The 19,024-nt window shown below is 49.3% G+C and overlaps 2 protein-coding genes and 2 long non-coding RNA genes across 6 annotated transcripts; 2 read left to right on the forward strand and 2 right to left on the reverse strand.

The window, feature by feature from the left end:
• The first annotated feature begins 19 nt into the window (after positions 1 to 19).
• GSTZ1 (glutathione S-transferase zeta 1) lies at positions 20 to 12,017 on the forward strand. Of its 3 annotated transcripts, XM_040600433.1 has the most exons (10): positions 20 to 121; positions 3,824 to 3,875; positions 4,555 to 4,622; positions 5,088 to 5,168; positions 5,639 to 5,764; positions 6,297 to 6,372; positions 7,230 to 7,282; positions 8,548 to 8,597; positions 9,209 to 9,358; positions 11,518 to 12,017. In XM_040600433.1, exons 1-9 carry the CDS (start codon positions 101 to 103, stop codon positions 9,333 to 9,335), a joined length of 654 nt encoding a protein of 217 aa, XP_040456367.1. In that variant the 5' UTR covers positions 20 to 100; the 3' UTR covers positions 9,336 to 9,358; positions 11,518 to 12,017. The 3 variants fall into 3 exon arrangements, with proteins under 3 accessions (XP_040456367.1, XP_040456365.1, XP_040456368.1); XM_040600431.1 differs by lacking the exon at positions 11,518 to 12,017 and having other exon boundaries at positions 21 to 121; positions 9,209 to 9,602; XM_040600434.1 differs by lacking the exons at positions 20 to 121; positions 11,518 to 12,017 and adding an exon at positions 3,197 to 3,295 and having other exon boundaries at positions 9,209 to 9,602.
• Positions 10,583 to 11,316, reverse strand: LOC121091143. The gene is made up of 2 exons (XR_005828847.1): positions 11,038 to 11,316; positions 10,583 to 10,886 (listed from the first exon to the last, which is right to left on the reverse strand). It is a non-coding gene; the product is annotated as an uncharacterized LOC121091143 (long non-coding RNA).
• On the reverse strand, positions 11,779 to 18,644 carry LOC121091139. The gene is made up of 11 exons (XM_040600429.1): positions 18,478 to 18,644; positions 17,956 to 18,132; positions 17,596 to 17,701; positions 16,966 to 17,088; positions 16,217 to 16,430; positions 15,209 to 15,232; positions 14,290 to 14,412; positions 13,554 to 13,741; positions 12,599 to 12,798; positions 12,185 to 12,276; positions 11,779 to 11,870 (listed from the first exon to the last, which is right to left on the reverse strand). The coding sequence occupies exons 1-11, from the start codon at positions 18,624 to 18,626 to the stop codon at positions 11,812 to 11,814; spliced, it is 1,455 nt and encodes a 484-aa protein (XP_040456363.1). The 5' UTR covers positions 18,627 to 18,644; the 3' UTR covers positions 11,779 to 11,811.
• LOC121091144 lies at positions 14,406 to 15,960 on the forward strand. The gene is made up of 2 exons (XR_005828848.1): positions 14,406 to 15,426; positions 15,528 to 15,960. It is a non-coding gene; the product is annotated as an uncharacterized LOC121091144 (long non-coding RNA).
• Positions 18,645 to 19,024: the final 380 nt, after the last annotated feature.

The raw sequence follows: 19,024 nt of genomic DNA on the forward strand, positions 1-19,024 counted from the left end.
TCTGAGGCGGTGGGCGCGGGGGCTGCCGGGAGCTGCGGGCCTGCCACGGCCGCCCGGCCCTGAGGCGAGGAGGGGGCGGCGCCGCGGCCCCCGGCGCGGGATGAGCTCTGCCGCCGCCAAGGTACGCGGTGCTGGCTCCGCAGCGCTGGGGAGCGGCCCGCCCGGGTGGCGGGAGGGGAGTTGGGGGGCGATGGCGGCCCGAGGGACGGTGGGCCTGGGGTGGGGGCCCCGCTCGGTCCGGCCGCGGCAGCTGACGGGAGCGCGGCCTAAGCCAGCTCCTGGGGCCGCGGCCTGGCCGGGCCGGCGGTACCGAGGGGCCGCACCCCGCGCACAGCGTCCCTTGCCTAGGTTTCCACAGCCCCAGCCTGCACCCACGTCTCTGTGGCAGCGCAGTGCAAGAAATTTACCCCCATGCTAAATAAAACTCATCCCTTTGGAAGCAGCGGTGGTGTTTACTTAAGATAGTTCGTCCGTGTGAGCGGTTTACACCAACACCAGCTGCAGAGATACTGAGAGTTCAGGAGCAAAGCTGTTCCTTCTACTTATTCCATTACATTTTAACCCAGCAGAATACAAGTGATGCCTTGCAGACACCAAGGTTTCCCCTGCACAAGCCTCCAGGGGGCTGTTTTCTCTCTTGTGTCCCATGTGAGTGGCTGCCCTGTGACAGTGCATGCGTGCGGGCTGCTTGGGGCAATGGGTCTCAAGGAACAGGTGAAAGGCTTTGCCTTTCCAAGTGCATCCCAAATACAAGCCTGGAAAGAGGTGGTATCCATACTGAAGCAGACACAGGCTGGGAAACCCAGGAGCTCAACACACAAAGCTTGGGGTGTCTCTTCCATCTTCTTCAACAGTGGAAGGCATTTCCCAGAGTTTTACTCTGGATTGGGATTAAGCCCAAACTTTCCTCACAGCACCACTGATGCTGGAAATGAAAATGGAACTGAACTAAACCAGAAATCTCAGTGGACGTCAAGCAAATGTTTTTCCCCCAGCTATCCTACCAGCCCCAACCGATCTAACCTGCAGCTTATGGGGATTGTACCCCATGGGCTTGTAAATGGAGGCAGTTCTTCCCCACTACTTCCCTGGCCCGCACTCAGCTCTTCCTCCTAGATACCATGTCACTCTGGGACCTGTCCACTGAGGACAAAATCCTTCTCCTGTGTCTGGTCTTTACGTAGCTGATTGTTTTGCCTGTGATCTGCCTTGCCACTGGGAGCAAAACAGCATGAACTTAAGAGATCATTCCAGGCCCCAGCCTCTGGAGACATAGTTCCCAGCTAAGGGATGGGTTGTTTCCATGTTCTTTTTGGTGAAATCCCCTTGGGCCCTTGAAATTACAGAGTGAAGCAATTAGCTTTGCACAATTTATTAAAAATGATAGCACAGGCAGCAAAACCAGCAAAGAACTGCAGAGAGGATATCATGGTTTGGTCCCAGCCAGCATGTATCTGCTCACTCCGCCCTCACCCTGCCCCTGCCCACAGTGGAATGGGGAGGAGAACGGGAAAAAGGCAGAACCTGTGGGTTGAGATAAGAACAATTTAATAATTTAAATAAAGTAAATAATAATAATAATTGTAATTGTAATGAAAGGGGAGATAACAAAAAGAGAGAGAGGAATAAACCCCAAGAGAAACAAGTGATGCACCCCCCACTGATGGATGCCCAGCCAGTCCCCGAGCAGCAATCAGAAGCCCCCAGCCAACTTCCCCCAGTTTCTATACCGAGCATGATGCTCTATGGTATGGAACATCCCTTTGGCCAGTTGGGGTCACCTGTCCTGGCCATGCTCCCTCCCTGCTTCTTCTGCACCTGCTCACTGGCAGAGCATGGGCAACTGAAAAGCCCTTGATTTAAAGTAAGCACTGTTTAGCAACAACTAAAACACCAGTGTGTTACCAACATTATTCTGGTACTAAATCTAAAACTCAGCACTGTACCAGCTACTAGGAAGAAAATTAACTCTATCCCAGCTGAAACCAGGACAGAGAATCAGGAGTGTCTCTGCCAGCTGAGAGGCCAGAGCCCAAAATAGATGTTGTGAAGGACATGAATTTCTGAGCCAAAAAATCACCAGCAAGGTCCCCAAGAAAAGCAGCTTAAATAAGTATGTCATGAATGCTGCATGTTTCCCTTTAGAAGTCATAGCTTCTGTTTCTTTCTCTGCAACCAGCAGGCTAGACATCTGGAAAAAAAAGTATAGCTGGGATTTCTAACGCCCTGATTCCAGAAGCAGAGAATTTAAGAAAAATCAGTAAATACTTTGTCTGCAAAAGTGTTGCCAATACTGCCATCACTTCCCTGCTCGCTTATAAACCATTTCTCCAGTAAACTTTGACTAGAGTAATTTAATCAAATGCATACCCCTTTTAAAATTATTTGAACCGATCTAAACTGTAAGAGAAGCATCAAGTTTACAAAGAGTACTGGAGCAGAGAGATCCTGGGGGTCTTTCTGGTTTTCCGTTGACAGACTGTGTGTCAGTAAGCAAATCCCTGCATTCTTCTGCCTTGCTGTCAGTCTCTGGTATAATTTCTATGCATTTGGGAAGGGTGGAGACCCAGAGAGATCCCTGTTATGCCATGGGATCTATGGAAAAAAGGAGAGACATGATCACAGGTTTATTTAGAGACATGCATGAATATCAGTTTCCTGTGTGGAAAGAAAAGACTGTAACACAAAAACCTGAGCTGTTTATTTCTCACAAAGCTGGCCTGGGAACAAAGCAGCTGCCTCTCCCAGGCCTGCAACATAGAAAACTCTCTGCACCAGCTGGTACTGATGGGAGGAGGGCTGCAGGAGGACCCTTAGGGACCTCACTGCAAAGGCAGCCCCTGTTCAGGGAGCTGGCAGTCATTCCCTAGTGAAACAGAAATTCTACATGTGACTTCGGTTTCCTTATTTTGTTCCCCAGGGCTGTATTTCTGCATTGGCAACTGCTGAGAGCCTGACAGGCTCTCTAGACATCTTACTTCCGGACAAAAAAGCTAGGGAAATAAGGATGGTTCCTAAATGTGCTTCCAACCTCAAGGCTGGTTAATGGTTCCGATACCAGGGCTGGGGCTGCAGCACAACACAGAGATGCAGATGCAGCTGACTGCAGTCGCTTAGGATTGAATCTGACTGGCTGTTTTTTGTGTCCTGGGCACAGATTCGGGAGCATAGTCCTTTTCTCATTGGCTTTAGGACAGAAGCCTTCCCCCATACCAGCTGAGATAAAAGGGAAAGCAGAGAGGTTGGTTTTATTTCCTGGAGTAGATTGCGCACATTGACCATGGCATCTGAAAAGGTGAGAGCTTGGACAGGGTGGAAGTGTCTGGGAAAGCTGCCTCAGTGCTAGAGTTCAGGTAAAGATGAATTGTCTGCCATCTTGGCCTTCATCTCAAACAGCAGAAGCTCTTCTAGTTTGGGAAGAGGGCTGTCCCTGCCCTGCATGTCTGGAAAAGCTATTTCATGCCACGCAGATACCCAGTGCAGGTACTTGGCACAATCAGTGGGGAATTTGTTTCAAAAATCTAAGATAGGATGGAAGTTAGCAACATCTGATAGGGAGAAAGACAGAAGCTTTGCAGGAGATAATTTTAAGGTCACTGGAAACATCAGGTGCAACTAAATATTCAGAGGGCCTGGAGGAAAGACAGTGATACTACTTGTACGCCCAAAACAGGATCAGTCACTTTCAGAAAGGAGCCTTCTCTGTCCCAAATGTTGCTCTTCCCTGTCTTACTGTTCCTGAAATGCCTTCTGTTCATGCACTGTTCTCCTTACAATGCTCTGGTGTTCCCACCATATAACCACTTTCTCTCTCTCTTCTCAGCCTATACTTTATAGCTATTTCCGAAGTTCCTGCTCTTGGAGAGTGAGAATCGGTAAGATCCAGTATTGATCTCTTCTGTTGTCTTGGTGTTATTGCATTATCCTCCCCTTCGCTAACCTGATTAATCAGTGACTTTTTTTAAGAGACAGATCAGCAAACATGAACCTTGGAACAGTGAGGCATCTCCCAGTGGGAGGGAAGGGAATACCACAATTTATCTGGAGCAGGGGGAAGGGAGAGGAACAGGCTGGAGGTCTTGGCTCAGCCTGCAGCTAGAGGGAGTTACTCCTCTTGTAAAGCTAACATGATGCAGATGGCTGTTTCTCCCACATTATCTAGAGGGGCCATGCACTCTATTTTTACATGGATACTGCCTCAGACTCTGGTCTGCCCAATCTTGAGAGCTAAGCAGGGCTGGGAATGGTCCCTACTTGTACTGAGACAGTCTTAAGCAAAGTTATCCAGGTGAGCACAGGGTAAACCAAATCAGGACAGGCTGTGCTGCAGAGTGGCAAAACTTATTTTGAAAAATGCAGTGTTTTTGCCAGGACTGATCTTTAGTGCTTTGGTCCTTCATTTGCCAGAGCACTGTCCTCTTGGTGGACTCAGGCCACCTTTTATGAGGGATAAGGTCTTTTTTCAGATGGAGATGGTAATATTTGCCTAAGCCCATTGCCAATGGAACTGGTCTCACTGTGCCTGTCTGAAGCTGTACACTCTGTTCTCCCTAGCACTGGCTCTGAAAGGGATTTCCTATGACCTGGTGCCTGTGAACCTCTTGAAGGATGGGGGACAGCAGGTAAGGATACAGCTACCATTTCTCTCTCCAGGTGTTCTGAACCTGGGGATGGTCAGGAGAATTGGGATTAGCACTAGGAAGTTCACGGGCAAAGTGACTGAATTTCTCACCGCTTCTCTGTAATTTATAGTTGCTTTCAGCTAGTATTCCCTGGCATGCAAAATAGCATGCCGGGGAGAAGGTGACTGCAGGAGATAAAGGTTTTTTCCTCCCTTAAACATCTATGACTGAATTTCATAAGGCTGAAGATCTTTTGCTCCTGCTTAGCATGTTATAACTGAACATATCCGGTGCACAGACTTCAGAGAAGCTGCACTGCAATTTAAACACAGACTTGACCTCGTTCAGTTAGCACCAGGGACTATGTGTGTGGCAGGGAGTCTGTGTCCAAAAGATGCTGAATGATAGCAAGGGGCTGCAGTAGTTTCTTGTTGCAGTAGAGTGAGCTCAGGTTTGTTTCCACAGTTTTCTGCTGAATTCAAGGCAGTGAATCCAATGCAGCAAGTCCCAGCCTTGAAAATTGATGGCATCACCCTTTCTCAGTCGGTGAGTTACCAGACACCCTGTTAAACCATTCACTCCAGCCTGCTGCCCAGTCTGGAGGGGGTGGCTTTGCCCCATCTTTTCCCGCAGAGCTCTCATCTGTGCCTTGGAAAAAAAAATGGCATTTGTGATAAACAATCCCACTTGGGGGCAGAAATAGCACGTAGCTTCTACTACAAAAATGCTGTCAAGGATTTGATCTCAACTCAGCTTTGGTCCTAACGTCACCTTTCACTGAGCAGTGTAGTCTGACTTAGATGGCTGTGCCAGGGTTTGCGTGAAATTACAGCTGAGCTAAATGACAACAAAGTCCCAAGCAGACATAAAGGGGATATTCTGTTGCTTTAATCGGTAACAAACTTCATTCAAAAGTGGTTGTAATCTCTTAGATCAGCTCCCCTTCCTAGATGTTCAGGATGTGAGCTTTTCCTTGGCTCTCCAGTAACCTTCCTTTATCTCTTTGTTCGTTTCAGTTAGCTATAATTCATTACCTAGAAGACATCTGTCCTAACCCCAGGCTCCTGCCCCAAGATCCGAAGAAGAGAGCCCAAGTCAGAATGATTGCTGATCACATTGTCTCTGGCATTCAGCCACTCCAGGTATTGCCTTGTTATATCCATGCAAATGAGAAAACCAGGACAGGTTTCCAGGCCTCTGTATCTCTGAAAAGCTCAGTCTCTCTAAATTGTTGCCAGCCAGTAGTGTGGTAGACCTTAAAACTGCATGTTAGCAAATAAAATCTCTGCTTAGCCTCTGCCTGATCTGCCAATGGCAACAATACAGTATTTCATACAAAGAAAATCCTGTAGCACCCCAGGGTTCTTTCCAGAAACAGCTGAACCCATGTTGTTTCACTAAGTCTAGAATGTTTTAGGAAGAAGAAAACTGAGCAACCCAAATGGCAGAGGCAAAAGGGATGCTCTGGTAGCTGCTACAGGACAGTCCCAAGAGAGAGGTACAGCAGGGTGCATGATTTGGTGCAGGTGAGGTCGGGGCTGACCCAGCAGGCTGAACTCAAGCTAGGGGTTCAGGCTTGGCAGCTCCTCATCTCCTGTGCTCCACTGGATGAGGCAGTGAGCAAGATCCAGCCAGCAGGGGTCAATCTAACCGGGAGATTGCTTGCCTTCGCAGAACCTGAGTGTCCTGAAGCAAATCGGGGAGAAAAAAATGGAATGGGCTCAGAACTGCATCGCATCTGGCTTTCAAGGTACGTCCCACATCCAAAATGATCGGCATTTTGGCTGACTTTGAAAATGTTGCGCCACTGGAGTCCTACTTTCATCTTCAAGCAGAACTACGGATCTCCCTAGGCTGGTGTGCTGGGGTCCTGCCCTGCTGGCAGAGACAGGGCTTTTCCTGCCCAGAGTCCCTTGTCCAGGACTGGCAGCTCTCCAGGGTCTTGGAGGAAAGATGCTGTCCAGAAGGTGCCTCCGCTGCTGTGCGTGGAAGAGGGGAAGCCTGAGGCCATCCTGTACACCACAGCAGCTGATTCACCCTAAAGCACGAGGGCTGATGCACTTCTCCTTTCCACTCAGCTGCTCCCAAACTAGTGCCTTTTGCTTTAAAGCTCTATCAATCTATATTTGTATGCTTTTGTAATCAGACAAAAGATTTCTGATGGCAAACTCCCACAGAATCTAGCAGATTATTTTTTTATCTACTTGGGAGAAATAGGGTGCTTTTTATTTCCTCAGAACCCTTTCCCCCATGAGCTGGAATGACAGGCATATCTGTGCTTCTGGACAGACACAAGCTGTCTGAACCTTCGCATTTTTCCCCTCCTCACTCACATATCTCTATGTTGTTCTCTTAGTATTTCCATCACATTGCCTGAAGCAGCTGAAATCAGCCTGGGTCCCTAAAAGCTAAGGATGCTAAAGACTACAATAACTACACTGTTGTAAGATTTCTGTTTCTTCTAGGTTCTGTCCCAAATTCCTCCTTTTTCATGCTTAGCTCAGGGTCAAAACACCCTTGTTCATAATTCCCAGTCTATGAGTTCTTCAGTGTCCCTTTCAAATGAGTTTCCAGTGCCTCACTCCAGTATACCACCTTTCTTGACAGCACTGGAGCAGATTCTGCAGCACACTGCTGGGCGCTACTGTGTGGAGGACGAAGTAAGTATCTGAGAGAGTGTTATGTACTACTGGAAAAATGAAAACCCCAGTATATTCCATAAAATAGGAAAGAAAATTAGTTGTAGAGACACAGCATCACCCCGCTCTAGTGATACATGTGCCTAGAGGTACATGTGGTGCCTTCACCATAAGACAGACAGCTGTATGGATCCTACTGAGGCCATTACTGACTGCAGATAGTTAGAGATGTTTACTTGTGCCTGCCTCTAACCTGTTGATGGCCAGGTGCTGCAGCTGTGTCTAGGATCTGGCTGCTACTAGACGTGGAAACATGATACGTATTTCATCTTTGAGATTTGGAGTTCAAAGCATCCTGTCATAGGGGCAAAGCCTGGCTCAAGAAACACAGGTTCAGTTCTTGGCTCTGCTCCATGGAACCTTGAACCAGGTTGTATTATATTTTTCTGCTCTGTTTGTCCAGTTTTGACATGGACAGATTTCAGCCAGCTTACATACAAGCTGTTCTGACCCTTACCAAGCTAGAGGCTGCTCAGACCTCTTCCATTTAGAAGTCTTGTTTGGCAGGCAATTGGATATTTCCTACAAAAGCTTTAGAAAAAAGGAAAGCTCCCACAATCTCCCGTGAGGTAGAGGATTGCCTAGTAGGACCCTTATGGAACTGGAGCCCTTCGTGGGCAAAGGTTAGTTATGAGATCTTAGCTTTGAAAGGCACCCGGGGCCTTGTGACCTGGGGAGGGGCGGGGGGGCAGCTGCCTCTGTGCAGATAGGCAGCTAGCTGTATTGTCCTTGAGTCTTCTTTTTGGATTGCAAGTCCCTGAGCCTGTGTGCAAAGGCCATATCACATATCAGATGTTGACATTGGCAGGAACTGCTTGATACTGCTGCAGTGCAAACAAGCAAAATTTACTCTTTTCCCAGCTGTGCAAACTCCCCCTGCCCTCTCTCGCCTCCTCCTGCAGCTTGCCAGGGTTGTTTGCTCAGAGGCAGTTGCCATAGAAGCAGTGTCCTTGAGGTTGTCAGGATCAGCTGGTAAATGTGAAGCTCCCTAAAGGCAGATGGCTGCTTCTGCTAGTGACTGCTATGAAGTTCCTTTCCTTTATTGTATTTGTTGTTGCCATTGTTGTATTATTAATACTGGATTAAAAAACAAGACTGTCACGACAACTCCTCTGTACTGGCTGATAAAATAATTTCCATCCTGCTGTTGAAGCCTGCCACCACGGTGAAGTGTGATGGGACAGGCTCCGAGTTACTCTAACCCCTCTTCTCTACTACATTTGCAGGTTTCCATGGCTGACCTGTGCTTGGTGCCTCAAGTTTCCAATGCTGAAAGGTAATTAAGGCTAAGCTTGAGGCACGCTTTGTGCTGGACTGTCAGAGCTTACCTTCTGCTGCTCCTTCTGCCTGTTAGGAAAGCATTGCTCCTTTCTGCCCTGTCCAGTTACTGATTCTTTTCTGCATGAGTTTTCCTATGTTATAAACACAGTCTCTTTTGGAAGCTCTTAGAAATAAGCAGCTGTGCTGTCTTCTCAGAGGGTCCTGGGGGAAAACCTGATCTGTGTCCTCAGAAAATCTAAGGTTGCCCACAGTCTATGTCCTCTCTCCCTGTTTTGCCTATATTTACATTTCACACAAGGGAAAAAGATGAATCTGACTATATTTGTTGAAAGATACAAGTAGTGGCAGCATGATTCCCAGGAAAAGCATAGTGCCTTCTTACCTTGTGCTGCACACTATTTAAAAGCGTAGCGAAGATGGAAGAACTAACTAACCTTTCCTCTAGCATTTGCTTTTAAATCTACAAGGATGAACCTTTTCTAGCTTAATGCAAATGTACTCTAGCCTGTGAGATTCTCCTATACTGGGCAGGCACAGCACACTGCTTTGCCCTTCTGCTCACTGCTGCAGTAGCTGTCCAACTCACAAATTCTTTTCTTTTTGCAGATACAAAGTGGATATGAGTCCATATCCCACAATAACCAGAATAAACAAAGCTCTCCTTGAGTTAGAGGCATTCAAAGTAAGCCACCCATCCCGGCAGCCAGATACTCCTGCAGAGCTACGAGCTTGAAGCCCTTCTACTCATTAAATCAAGTAAGCTGGAGGATAACGGGTAAAGAGGATAACAGCTACAGCTTGAGTAGGACTTCAGGGCCAGCAGGAAGCCCTAGTACTATTGTCTCACTTTCATCTGGGTGGGAAGAAGAACAGAGGTCCTGGAAGCAGCCTGGATTACTTACAGGAGCTATGCCTGTGCTGGAAAGCTTGCAACTACTTTTTGTTTTTTCTATCTGATATATCTCCATGAAGCAGATTAAAGCAGAAACATCCATAATTATCAGAAGTCCCCTTTGTATGGCTTTGATTGGGGAATGCGGCCACACACAACAGTGAGGCATTGAGCCAATTCTGGACTCCCCACAGGGGCTGCTTCTTCCTATCATCTACAGAAAGAGCACCAGGGAGCCAGTGTACACAGTGTGCTACTAATCTATCAGGCCTGCTTGCCCTCGCAGCTGCCTCAGAGCTATGGCATAATCATCAGTGCCATGGATATAAACAATAAGAGCTAGTCTCTGACAGAAGACAGCTTAATCCTAAGCCTTGTTGGGTCCTGCAGGCCTTGCAAAAGCCAACAGTTAGCAACCCTACCGCCCCTTGCACTGGGAAGAGTAGTTTACTGCCTGGCACAGCTGGTTTGTATCTCTTCCTTATGTCCAGCAGCAATCTTGTGAAATTTTTAATAAAGGTCCATCCAGAGCAAAGCTAGGTGATTGTGCCGTAGTCAGCAAGATATAAGCAGCTCATTCTCATATGCTGAAAATGATTGCCTTCTCTTCCTTTCCCCATCCTCAGACACTGCTGTAGGTGTTTTCCTCATCCTCAGCTGCAGACTATTCCCCAAGAGAATCCCACCTCATATTTTCTTCAAACCAGAATCATGCCTGTAACTTTTACTATGAAGACATTTAATGTGGCAGAATTAAAACCCATTCCACTCATCCCAAATGAGACCAACATCTGAATCACCTTCAGAGCTGAAAGCACCCCAGGAATTCCAGCCCAAAAACCTGCAGGGCAAAAAGGGAAACCTATAAACCTGTAATTGTGCAGGCACAGCTCAGATGCCACTGCATGTTTCGGCACCCCAGCTCAGGTATCAAGCCAGGGATATGGGAGTGAATTTCTGCCAGTCTGATGCTGTATATCAGCTACCCTAAGAGGGCAATACCTGTGGCCTTCAGAAAGGCTTTACAAACCCATGATCTCTTGTGCCAAGGTAGCATTCACCTACATACAGATACTTGGACTGCCACATTGCTTGGACTCAGTTTATTGCCATCCATGTCTGTATTCAGGCTGGTGAAGAGCCCTTGCTGTCCCAGTCTCATTCTGAGTATTGTACATCATCCTAGGTCCAGCTGGATCTTGACTGTGCTGTTGTAAAAAGTCCCGGCACAGTTGGAGCCCCCAAAGACCAACACCATGTGCAGGTTATGCTCCTCTTTGTTCTCCTTGTCCACATCCATCAGGTGGGCAGGAGTCAGGTCAAGCAACGTGTGGCCAGCTCGGGGCACAGAGCAGAGGTCATGGTGGATCACAGTGCTCCATGAAAGAGTATCTGGAAGTAGAAAGGGGCTATCAATACTGGACAAGCCCAGTCCTAGTGTGAGGTATGAAAACACAAATGGACCAGGCTATGTGTTCAGAAACACCACTGCAGCCCCGTAGTCACCCTCAGCTATGGAGACAGGGAGGGGAGAGTCACTCACCTAGGTGGAAGACAAAGGCATCCTGCAGGGCTCCCTTGGCATTGCAGCCTCCACTGATCAGAACCTTCTGGTCCGACACAGCCAGAGCTGCGTGAAAACTGCGACCAAAGCAAAGCTGAAAGGTGACTACAACAAACTTGCTTGGGGTTGCCTCAGTCAGCAATGGGCAGACTTCAGCAGGAGGCTGGGGGGCTTAAGCTGCAGAACAGAAGTTAACTTCTGCTTCTCTTCTGCCCTGACTTGCTGAATAACAACTTGGAAAGACCTGATTGTTTGCCCTTGCAGGTCAGGCCATAATCAAGCCTGAAAAGCACCTGTATCTCAGAAGGAGCTATCAAAACTGCTACGTTTTGCTCTATGGAGTGAGACCGGCTAGCTGGACTTTGGTCTGATTTAGGTTGTCCTTCTAAATGGGCAACAGCGTTCCTTTAGAAACAGTGTAGTCCCAGTACAAGAGTTTCTTCCTCTCTTGTGTTCCAGGTACTGTGAAGACCAAACAGCAGGCAATACAGTTCACTAGCACATGGCAGAAAACTACCCCTAGCCTGAAAGGCAGATTTCCAGGGAGACTAAGGGGTCTGTACCCCCCACAGCCTACAGACACCAACTAAGACAGTGCAGGAATTTCTGGTCCCACACCAGAGAGGATGGTACCACTGTATTTTGACTAGTGGGACAGATTGGCAACTGGGTCTGATCACAAGCACTGTTTAAACCTGTCTTCAAAGAGAAAGCGCAAAGGAAGATGATAGCTCCTGGGTCTGCAAGAGGATCTTACCAACGTGCAGAAGGCTGTCCTGCGAGGAGGGGGACTGGTGTGTACTCCATGAAACCTGACAGCCAGGAGAAAGGCAGGTGAAATGTTCAAAAAGCTCAACATCATAACTAGACAAAAAACTTCCATACTCTGCCACATCAGCAACCTGACTTCTCTATTACCCAGCTTTTTCCAAAAAAAAGTCTCTTGTTTTTGTCCATTCCCTCCCCTCTTGCCTCAGAAGCATTTTTTTTTTACCTCATAGTTTCTATCTCCACTGCCTAGTTTTTATAACATTACTGTTACCTTCCCATCAGGCATGCTGCATTCCCCAGTCCCTGCCTTAGAATGGACCTTCCCAAGGCAGCCATCTGGCACAGAGTTTCTTACCCAGATCCAGGATATGCATGTCACTAAGGTAGAAAGAAGTCTTCTGACCCCCAAAAATCAGCAGCTTGTTCTTCAGTAGAGTAGCTGAATGCCTGGGCAGAGGAGAAGCAATGAACAAAGTGTCTTCAGCAAGTTCCCAAACCTGACATTTCAGCCTTGGCTTCTGCTATTGGGCTGCCATAACTTCAATCTACACCTGTCTCTACTCCCAGCCACTGCAGCCCAAGACAGACTCCCATCCGGATTCATGACAGGAGGTACTTGGAGTCACATCGCTCAAAACGTAGCCCTATATTAAGGGGCAAACAGTGGAGAACAATCGCCTAACATTTAGGAACTTACACTGGGGTTGGAGGAAAAGTGAACAAAGGTTTCCTGCTCTATTTTGGAGGGCTGGAATAAGGGCACTCTCACCCAAACCTAGGCAGAGGCTTCTCCCCTTCTGAGATGGGCTGATACCAAATTTCATGCTCTGGGTTGAAGACATAGAGGACATTGCTGCAGAGTCCAGCTGGCAGTGATGCCTTTTTGGGGAAAGTCCCTCCAAAAACAAAGAGCTCCTTGCGGTAGATAGTTGCACTGTGGTAGGCAAGCACTGGCATCCTCCCTTTCGCCTAGAAAAAGTCAACATACATTTGTTATGAGAAGTGTGTCTGCGTGACTGAAGAAAAGGGGCCCACATCATGCAGTGAGTTCAAGTGTCAATTTTCACTTTATTGGCTCCCCAGCCAGATCTTTGCCACACAGGCAGACAGCACATCCTCTGAGTACTCAGCACCACCAGAATGCTCTGATGACAGAAGGCAGTCAACCTCCTACCCCAGCTTCCGCAGAAGACAAGAGAACAGAAAGATCTCATCCAGGCTTATTCTGTAAAAGCCATCCTGTGCCTTAATCAGGAAAGACACAGATAGTCCCTTGCTGACAGGGACTCTGCAAGGACATGGCATGCAACTGAAGAGCTCGGAGATCTGCTTTGCTCAGAGCAGTTTCCCGTTGGAGAAGACCAGCTCTTCATCTCAGCATCCAGTGCAGCTCTCAACAGCACCATATGAAATGGGAGCCCATTTCCCTCTGCAGCTTGTACAGTACCTCCCACCCATGACCTTGCTCAGACACAGTGCTCTGCAGCAACCATTTTTTCATCTTGCTTCCTTCATTACAGGCACAGCCCCTGGTTTCTGCCAAGCTTGTGACCTTTCAACATAGCCTTCTCATATCTGTTAATCCCAACTAAGCAGCTCAGACAACCTGCAGCAACAGTAGGCCAAGACTACTGGAATAAGGACATGGGTACATAGATTGTCATGTTCAGGCAGGACCTGCCATCCCTCCTGTGCATTTGTCTTGGAAGAGGTGCAGTACTTACAGCCACGAGGAGCCACTTCCAGGTGACTGTGTCCAGAATATAGATCCTGCTGTAGTCTTTGTCCTCCCTTATGCCCCCAAAGACATAGATACGCTTGGTGTCTGGGTCATAGGTAGCTGTGTGACCATGCAAGCACAATGGCATGGCATTTTGTAGCTGGAAACCCACTGGAAGCCAGAAATCACTGTCTGTGGGACAAAACCAGACAAATAGGAGTTCAAAGATGCTCTCTATTTCTCCAGATTTAAAGAATATGTCATAAAATCTTTATTCAAAACCTTGCTCCCTTCATCTACTCCTCACCTTTGATTCAGGGCTAGAGGGGACTCAGACAGAAATGCTTCTGTATAACGAATGAAGGGGAACACTAACTAGGTGGGGAACAGTAAGGTGGAAGAGAGAATCAGTGAGGCACAGAAAGCTGCAAGGCACTGGAACTGTATCTCACACTTCTCCACCAGTCATCACACACAGACTGCAGACCACGCTGTTGCTTTTACTCCTTAAAATTCATCTCTTTCCACAATGTCTACCTTTGCTCCTGGAGGGCTCACCTATAACCCCACAGCCTCTCATGGCACCCTCTGGTGTCAGCTCAGCCTGGTGCCCATGCTGGGAGATGTGACACCTTTGCTGTTCCCTCCATATGTACAAACCCCTGAGTACCCCCTCCCATCTGCATAAGTTGTCCTCAAGTCCCACTGCCTCCATTGCCTGTTAGCTCTGAAGTCCCCACCAATTTCCAGCTTCCAGAGCGCATCCTTGCAGGACTGCTGGTTGACACCTTCACCACCGATCAGAACAGCTGTCCCCTGGTCACTGAGGCACATGGCATGGCACCACCGTGGGCTGGGACCGCCTGGGGAGGGGAGAGCACAGGGCTGTGAGAAGAGTCTGATGAGACACCCCCAGCTCCCTTCCCTGCTGGGGAGAGCAAGGCAGCTGAAAGCACAGAGGGGAGAAATGGGAAGGCAAAGGCCCCAGGTCCCTTCCCTCTGGGGTGGCAAGAGACATAGCTCCCTAAGGAAGATTTTCTGTTGGGTTTGGGGAATAATCACTGTACTAGGAGAGACATCGCAAGCAGAGGGAGCCAGCAGAGCCTGGCTGGCTGTAGGATGCATACAGGCTGCCACTTCAGACAGGCTTGGATGCCTCCCATTGATTAGCCCTTCTGGGAATGGATATCCCAGTTGGGCTATTCCCGTGTTACTCCCTGTGAGGGAGGTCTACCCAGGCCTGTTAGTGCCTAAGATACAGCAACCAGAAGCAGGGAGCTGCTTCCAGAGATATTCCTCATACTGCTCTGTTCCTCCTTTCCTCTCTCAGGCCCCTGCGGCTGGCTAAGCAAGCTAAAAAATACTTTTTAATCACTTACTTACTCCACATCTTACTCTTTGCCTCAAAAAGCTATGCACCCAGAGGTGTGTCTGAGATTCAGAGGGGCTACAGAAGCATCCTGGAGAGCCTGACAGTGCTGGAAGCGCCTACACTGAGGGCAGTTGCATGGAAAGGAACAGTATATACACACAACTTACTTGTTATTCTTGGTCACTATGGAGTTAAAGGATGAAGCATGAGAGGCCTGTGACATTAAAGGGAATGGCATCACTGAGTGGTTGAAAAGACAAACCAGGGTCTAGGAACTAGATCCTCACCTGGCAACTCCTCCACTGTCAGATCTGCAGAAGAAACACAGAGATGGCCCCATGAAGAAAGCAGCAGACAAACCACAGAAAGTGCTCAGCTCCATGGCTTAAGAGCCCTTTGGCCTTCCTTCCTCCAACCCCCAACACAAAGTTACTTCACCGCAACAAACAAGGTGCAAGACCAAGAATCCTGAAGAAAATCTCGTCAGAAGAAATGCAGAAGACAGGTAAAAGCAGGGCAGACTTCCTTTGACTGCCATCATACCGTCACCTTTGCATTTTACCCCTCTGATGGAAACTCATTTCCTGCCCTTCTCTCTGCCTACAGTGGAAGCAACTTTGTGATGGACCTGTGTTTGCCTTTGTGAGAAGCAAGCCAAGTCCCAGGAAGGCACGTGGGGACCACTGAGTTACTGTCAAACATTTACACACAAACGTGGTCACACCCTGGAGCTGACTTGGAATTCACACTCCAGAAGCTAAGGGTTTTGATTCTAAACACCTTGACAGTTACGCTGTCACTACTGAAAAGTCAGTACAATTATACTAAATATACATATATTCCTTTTCATATTCTCTGTACTTTAATAATAACTGATGTCTTTTAAGGACCAAGTGGTATGCTGTTTGTAGGGGAAAAAACAACTAATGGAGAGGTTACAGAACGTTACAGTAGGTAACCTTCTTGCACCTCGATTTACTTTTTTGTAAAAAGAAGGCTAACGATACTTGCCTTAATTTATAAAGCACTTTTACTCATATGAAGAGATAGGCGTATTATGGTACAGTGTCGGCACTAAGAATATCCCATGTTCTACTTCTGGCCTTTTCCCAACAGGCAAAAATTCACCAAGCAGTTTATCCAGGGGTAAGGAGCATTCTCAGTATTTTGCAAGCAAAGACAGACAAACCCATCTTGGGGGTATACAGAGAAATAGACTGGGAAGTTGTTGCCCAGCAGCATTGACAGATCGTTCAGACAAGACCCGTAACAAACCAGAAAGCTGCCAGAGTTACCTTCTTCACTGAGATCTCTCTCAGATGCTGTGGGTTCAAATAAAACTTTCCTGGGCTTTTTGCTGTGGACAGGACTCTTCCTGCAGGCCTCACTGGCTTCCACCTTGCCAGCTGGTGGCTTTAGGGCACAGGATACTGCCAGGGTCCTCAGTGGTGGGCGGACATCCTTCCTTCCAGGCCTGGATGCTCTAGCAGTCACCTCTGAGCTCTTAACCTGTGACAAGAGTCCCAGACAAATCAACTCTGAACAAAAAGACCTAAAGCTACTGTGAGTTGTCTCTTACTAGGCCAGACATTAGCTTCACATGGTGATGGTTTTCAGGCTTGTCTTCCCATGGAGTCTTAAGGGCCAGCATGCCATCAGTATCAGCCTCCAAACACCTGCTGAACCATGCAGCTACCTGCTGCCGTATGCCCAGTGGTCCGCTTTCAGACTGCTGGCTGCGACAGGCACAGCCATCACAAGGCAATGGGGAAGGCAGAAAGGCTGGCTGTGCTAGGAGTAAGCAGGCTGATTGATCAGCCCACCAAGGGCTGTTAAATGCAACCCTTCCAAAGGCATTTTAATGGAGAGTACCGCCTTCTTTAGCACAAGTGAATCTTTGGCTCCAGAACATGCTTAGCCAGGTCTCCACTAAGAGAGCAGCAGGTGTTTCTGCTAGACATCAACTGAGCAGCTCCAAGGGAGGGAGAAGATACTAAGGAGAGGGTGAAATAATGAGAGAAAGGCTCCAGGAGGATACACGTACCATAGCAGGATTCCCCAGGTCCTGGGCAAAGGACACATCATCTGCTGGGAGCACTGGTGACTGGGTGGTCTCCAGGACTAGGAAGGGGTAGACAGGCGTACTGCTGGAGACACCTCGGAGCAGCTGCAGCAGGAAAAGTGACAGTGAGAATAAAAGGACATGCCAAGCGTGCTGGCCTCCCACCACACAGGGTGAGCAAAAAGATGTCTTGCAAGAGACAGATTCCCAGCAAGGGAATAGCCCAGGTTTCATCTCCAGCACCAGCAAGGTAAACAAAGAAAAGCAAAGCCAGGTACTGGTAGATGCTAAAGCCAAGGGCTTCAGCACAAGGTAAATCAACTGTGTAAGTATCACACACCCAGGAGAGCGAACCTGAAAGTGAACCGCTCTCTGCTGCCCATCTCATGCAACACTTGAGGTGTTTTGGCACAGCTATTTAGGGAATAGGCCTGGAGCCCCACAGAGGGTTTAGGCTCGGCACAGACATGCATTAACAGATCTGCATTTGGCAGCTCTGCCTTGAGTAGCAAAGAGAAGGAAGAGGAAAGGATGGGAGAGGAAGTTCTGTAGCTCAGAAGTGACAACATTTGGGACCCAGGGCAGAAAAGATGAGGATGTCACTTCTTTTACCTGCCCATTGACAGTCAGGACAAGCTTCACAGAGTTGCCTTTGTCCATCTCTTTCAATGACGCCATGAAAATATCCGTTCTCCAGTCACCTTCCCACACCAGAGACCTACACAGGAACCATGGATTTTTCAGCCCACAAGTGACACACTGACCAGGGAAAATATCTTGGTCCCACACCCCAAAGCCTGAAAAGATTCAGCCCCAAAAGCCAAAAGGAAGCTGAAAGCATCACTAGAGAGAAACACCATGGTGGAGGACCAGCAGGCTGGAGCAGCCTTGGGACACTGGCAGAACCACAGAGCAGAAAGCTTTTCCAGGACGCCCTCCTGACTCCCTGGCAGCGCCGGCTCTGGCCACAACCTGCGGGCGGGCTCCAGCGCGCCGACCCGCTGCGGCGCCACGCTTGGGGACACCAGCACATCCACCGCGACGCTCGTGTCCGGAGAGTAGCAGCTCCAGTCTCCGAGCCCGAACACCACCAGCTGCTTTGGCAACGGCAGGGGCAGCCAGGCCTGGAAACCCATCTTGCTGGACTGGCTGCGAGGGAAGAGAAACAACAGAACGCTGAGGTAACCATCAAGAGGTAAAATGGAAAGTCCAAAAAAATCTATGAAAAGGCTTGAAAACGTGTTGATGCCGGGGAAGGTGAAAGGAGAGGGTTTGTGTCATTTAAAGAGGAAATGGTGCAGGGCTGCAATGGAAATAACGGGCAGCTGGTGAAGGGAGCCCGTGAGCCGGGGGCAGCTCCAGAGCCGGGAGGTGCGGCCCGCTGGGCGCCCCGCGGTACCTGCCCCGCGGTACCTGGCCCGCGGTACCTGCCCCGCGGTACCTGCCCCGCGGTACCTGCCCCGCGGTACCTGCCCCGCGGTACCTGCCCCGCACCTCTCCAGTCGCCGTGGCGGCTCCCGCAGCGCCCACAGCACGTAGAAGGCGAGGCCGCTCCTCGGGACGCTGCCCCCCGGCCCCGGCTGGCCCCGGCCCCGGCCGGCCAGCATGGCAGCGCGGCTGCGGGGGCGCCCGCCGGCCGCCATTAATGCGGCGCAGCCGGGGGCGGGAGCCGGTCACCGCCGGCCACCCACCGGCCCCGGCCGGGCCCGCCCCGGCCCGAGAGCCCGGGGGCCGGCGCCACCCGCGGCAGGAGATGGGCAGGGCGAGGCCTAAGGCAGGCCCGGCCGCGGCTCCCCACCGGTTGCGCTCGCTGCCGGAGCCCAGGGCCCGCGGCCCCGGGCGGGGAGGGGGCAGGGTGTTTGCCGGTTCCCCCGGGCGGGGATCCGTCCGCGTTTCTGGCAGCTCTCACCCAAAGGTGCAGGTGCAAAACTTGCTCCTCTTACCCTGCCGTCAGGGCTACCAGCAAGAGAAGGCAGGATGGTGGCAGATACTCCTTAAAAAAGAATTAAATCAGTGTATACGTTAATTACAGAGACCACTG

The sequence above is a fragment of the Falco naumanni genome, chromosome 7 (genome assembly GCF_017639655.2).
Source record: "Falco naumanni isolate bFalNau1 chromosome 7, bFalNau1.pat, whole genome shotgun sequence".
Taxonomy (NCBI): Eukaryota; Metazoa; Chordata; class Aves; order Falconiformes; family Falconidae; genus Falco; species Falco naumanni.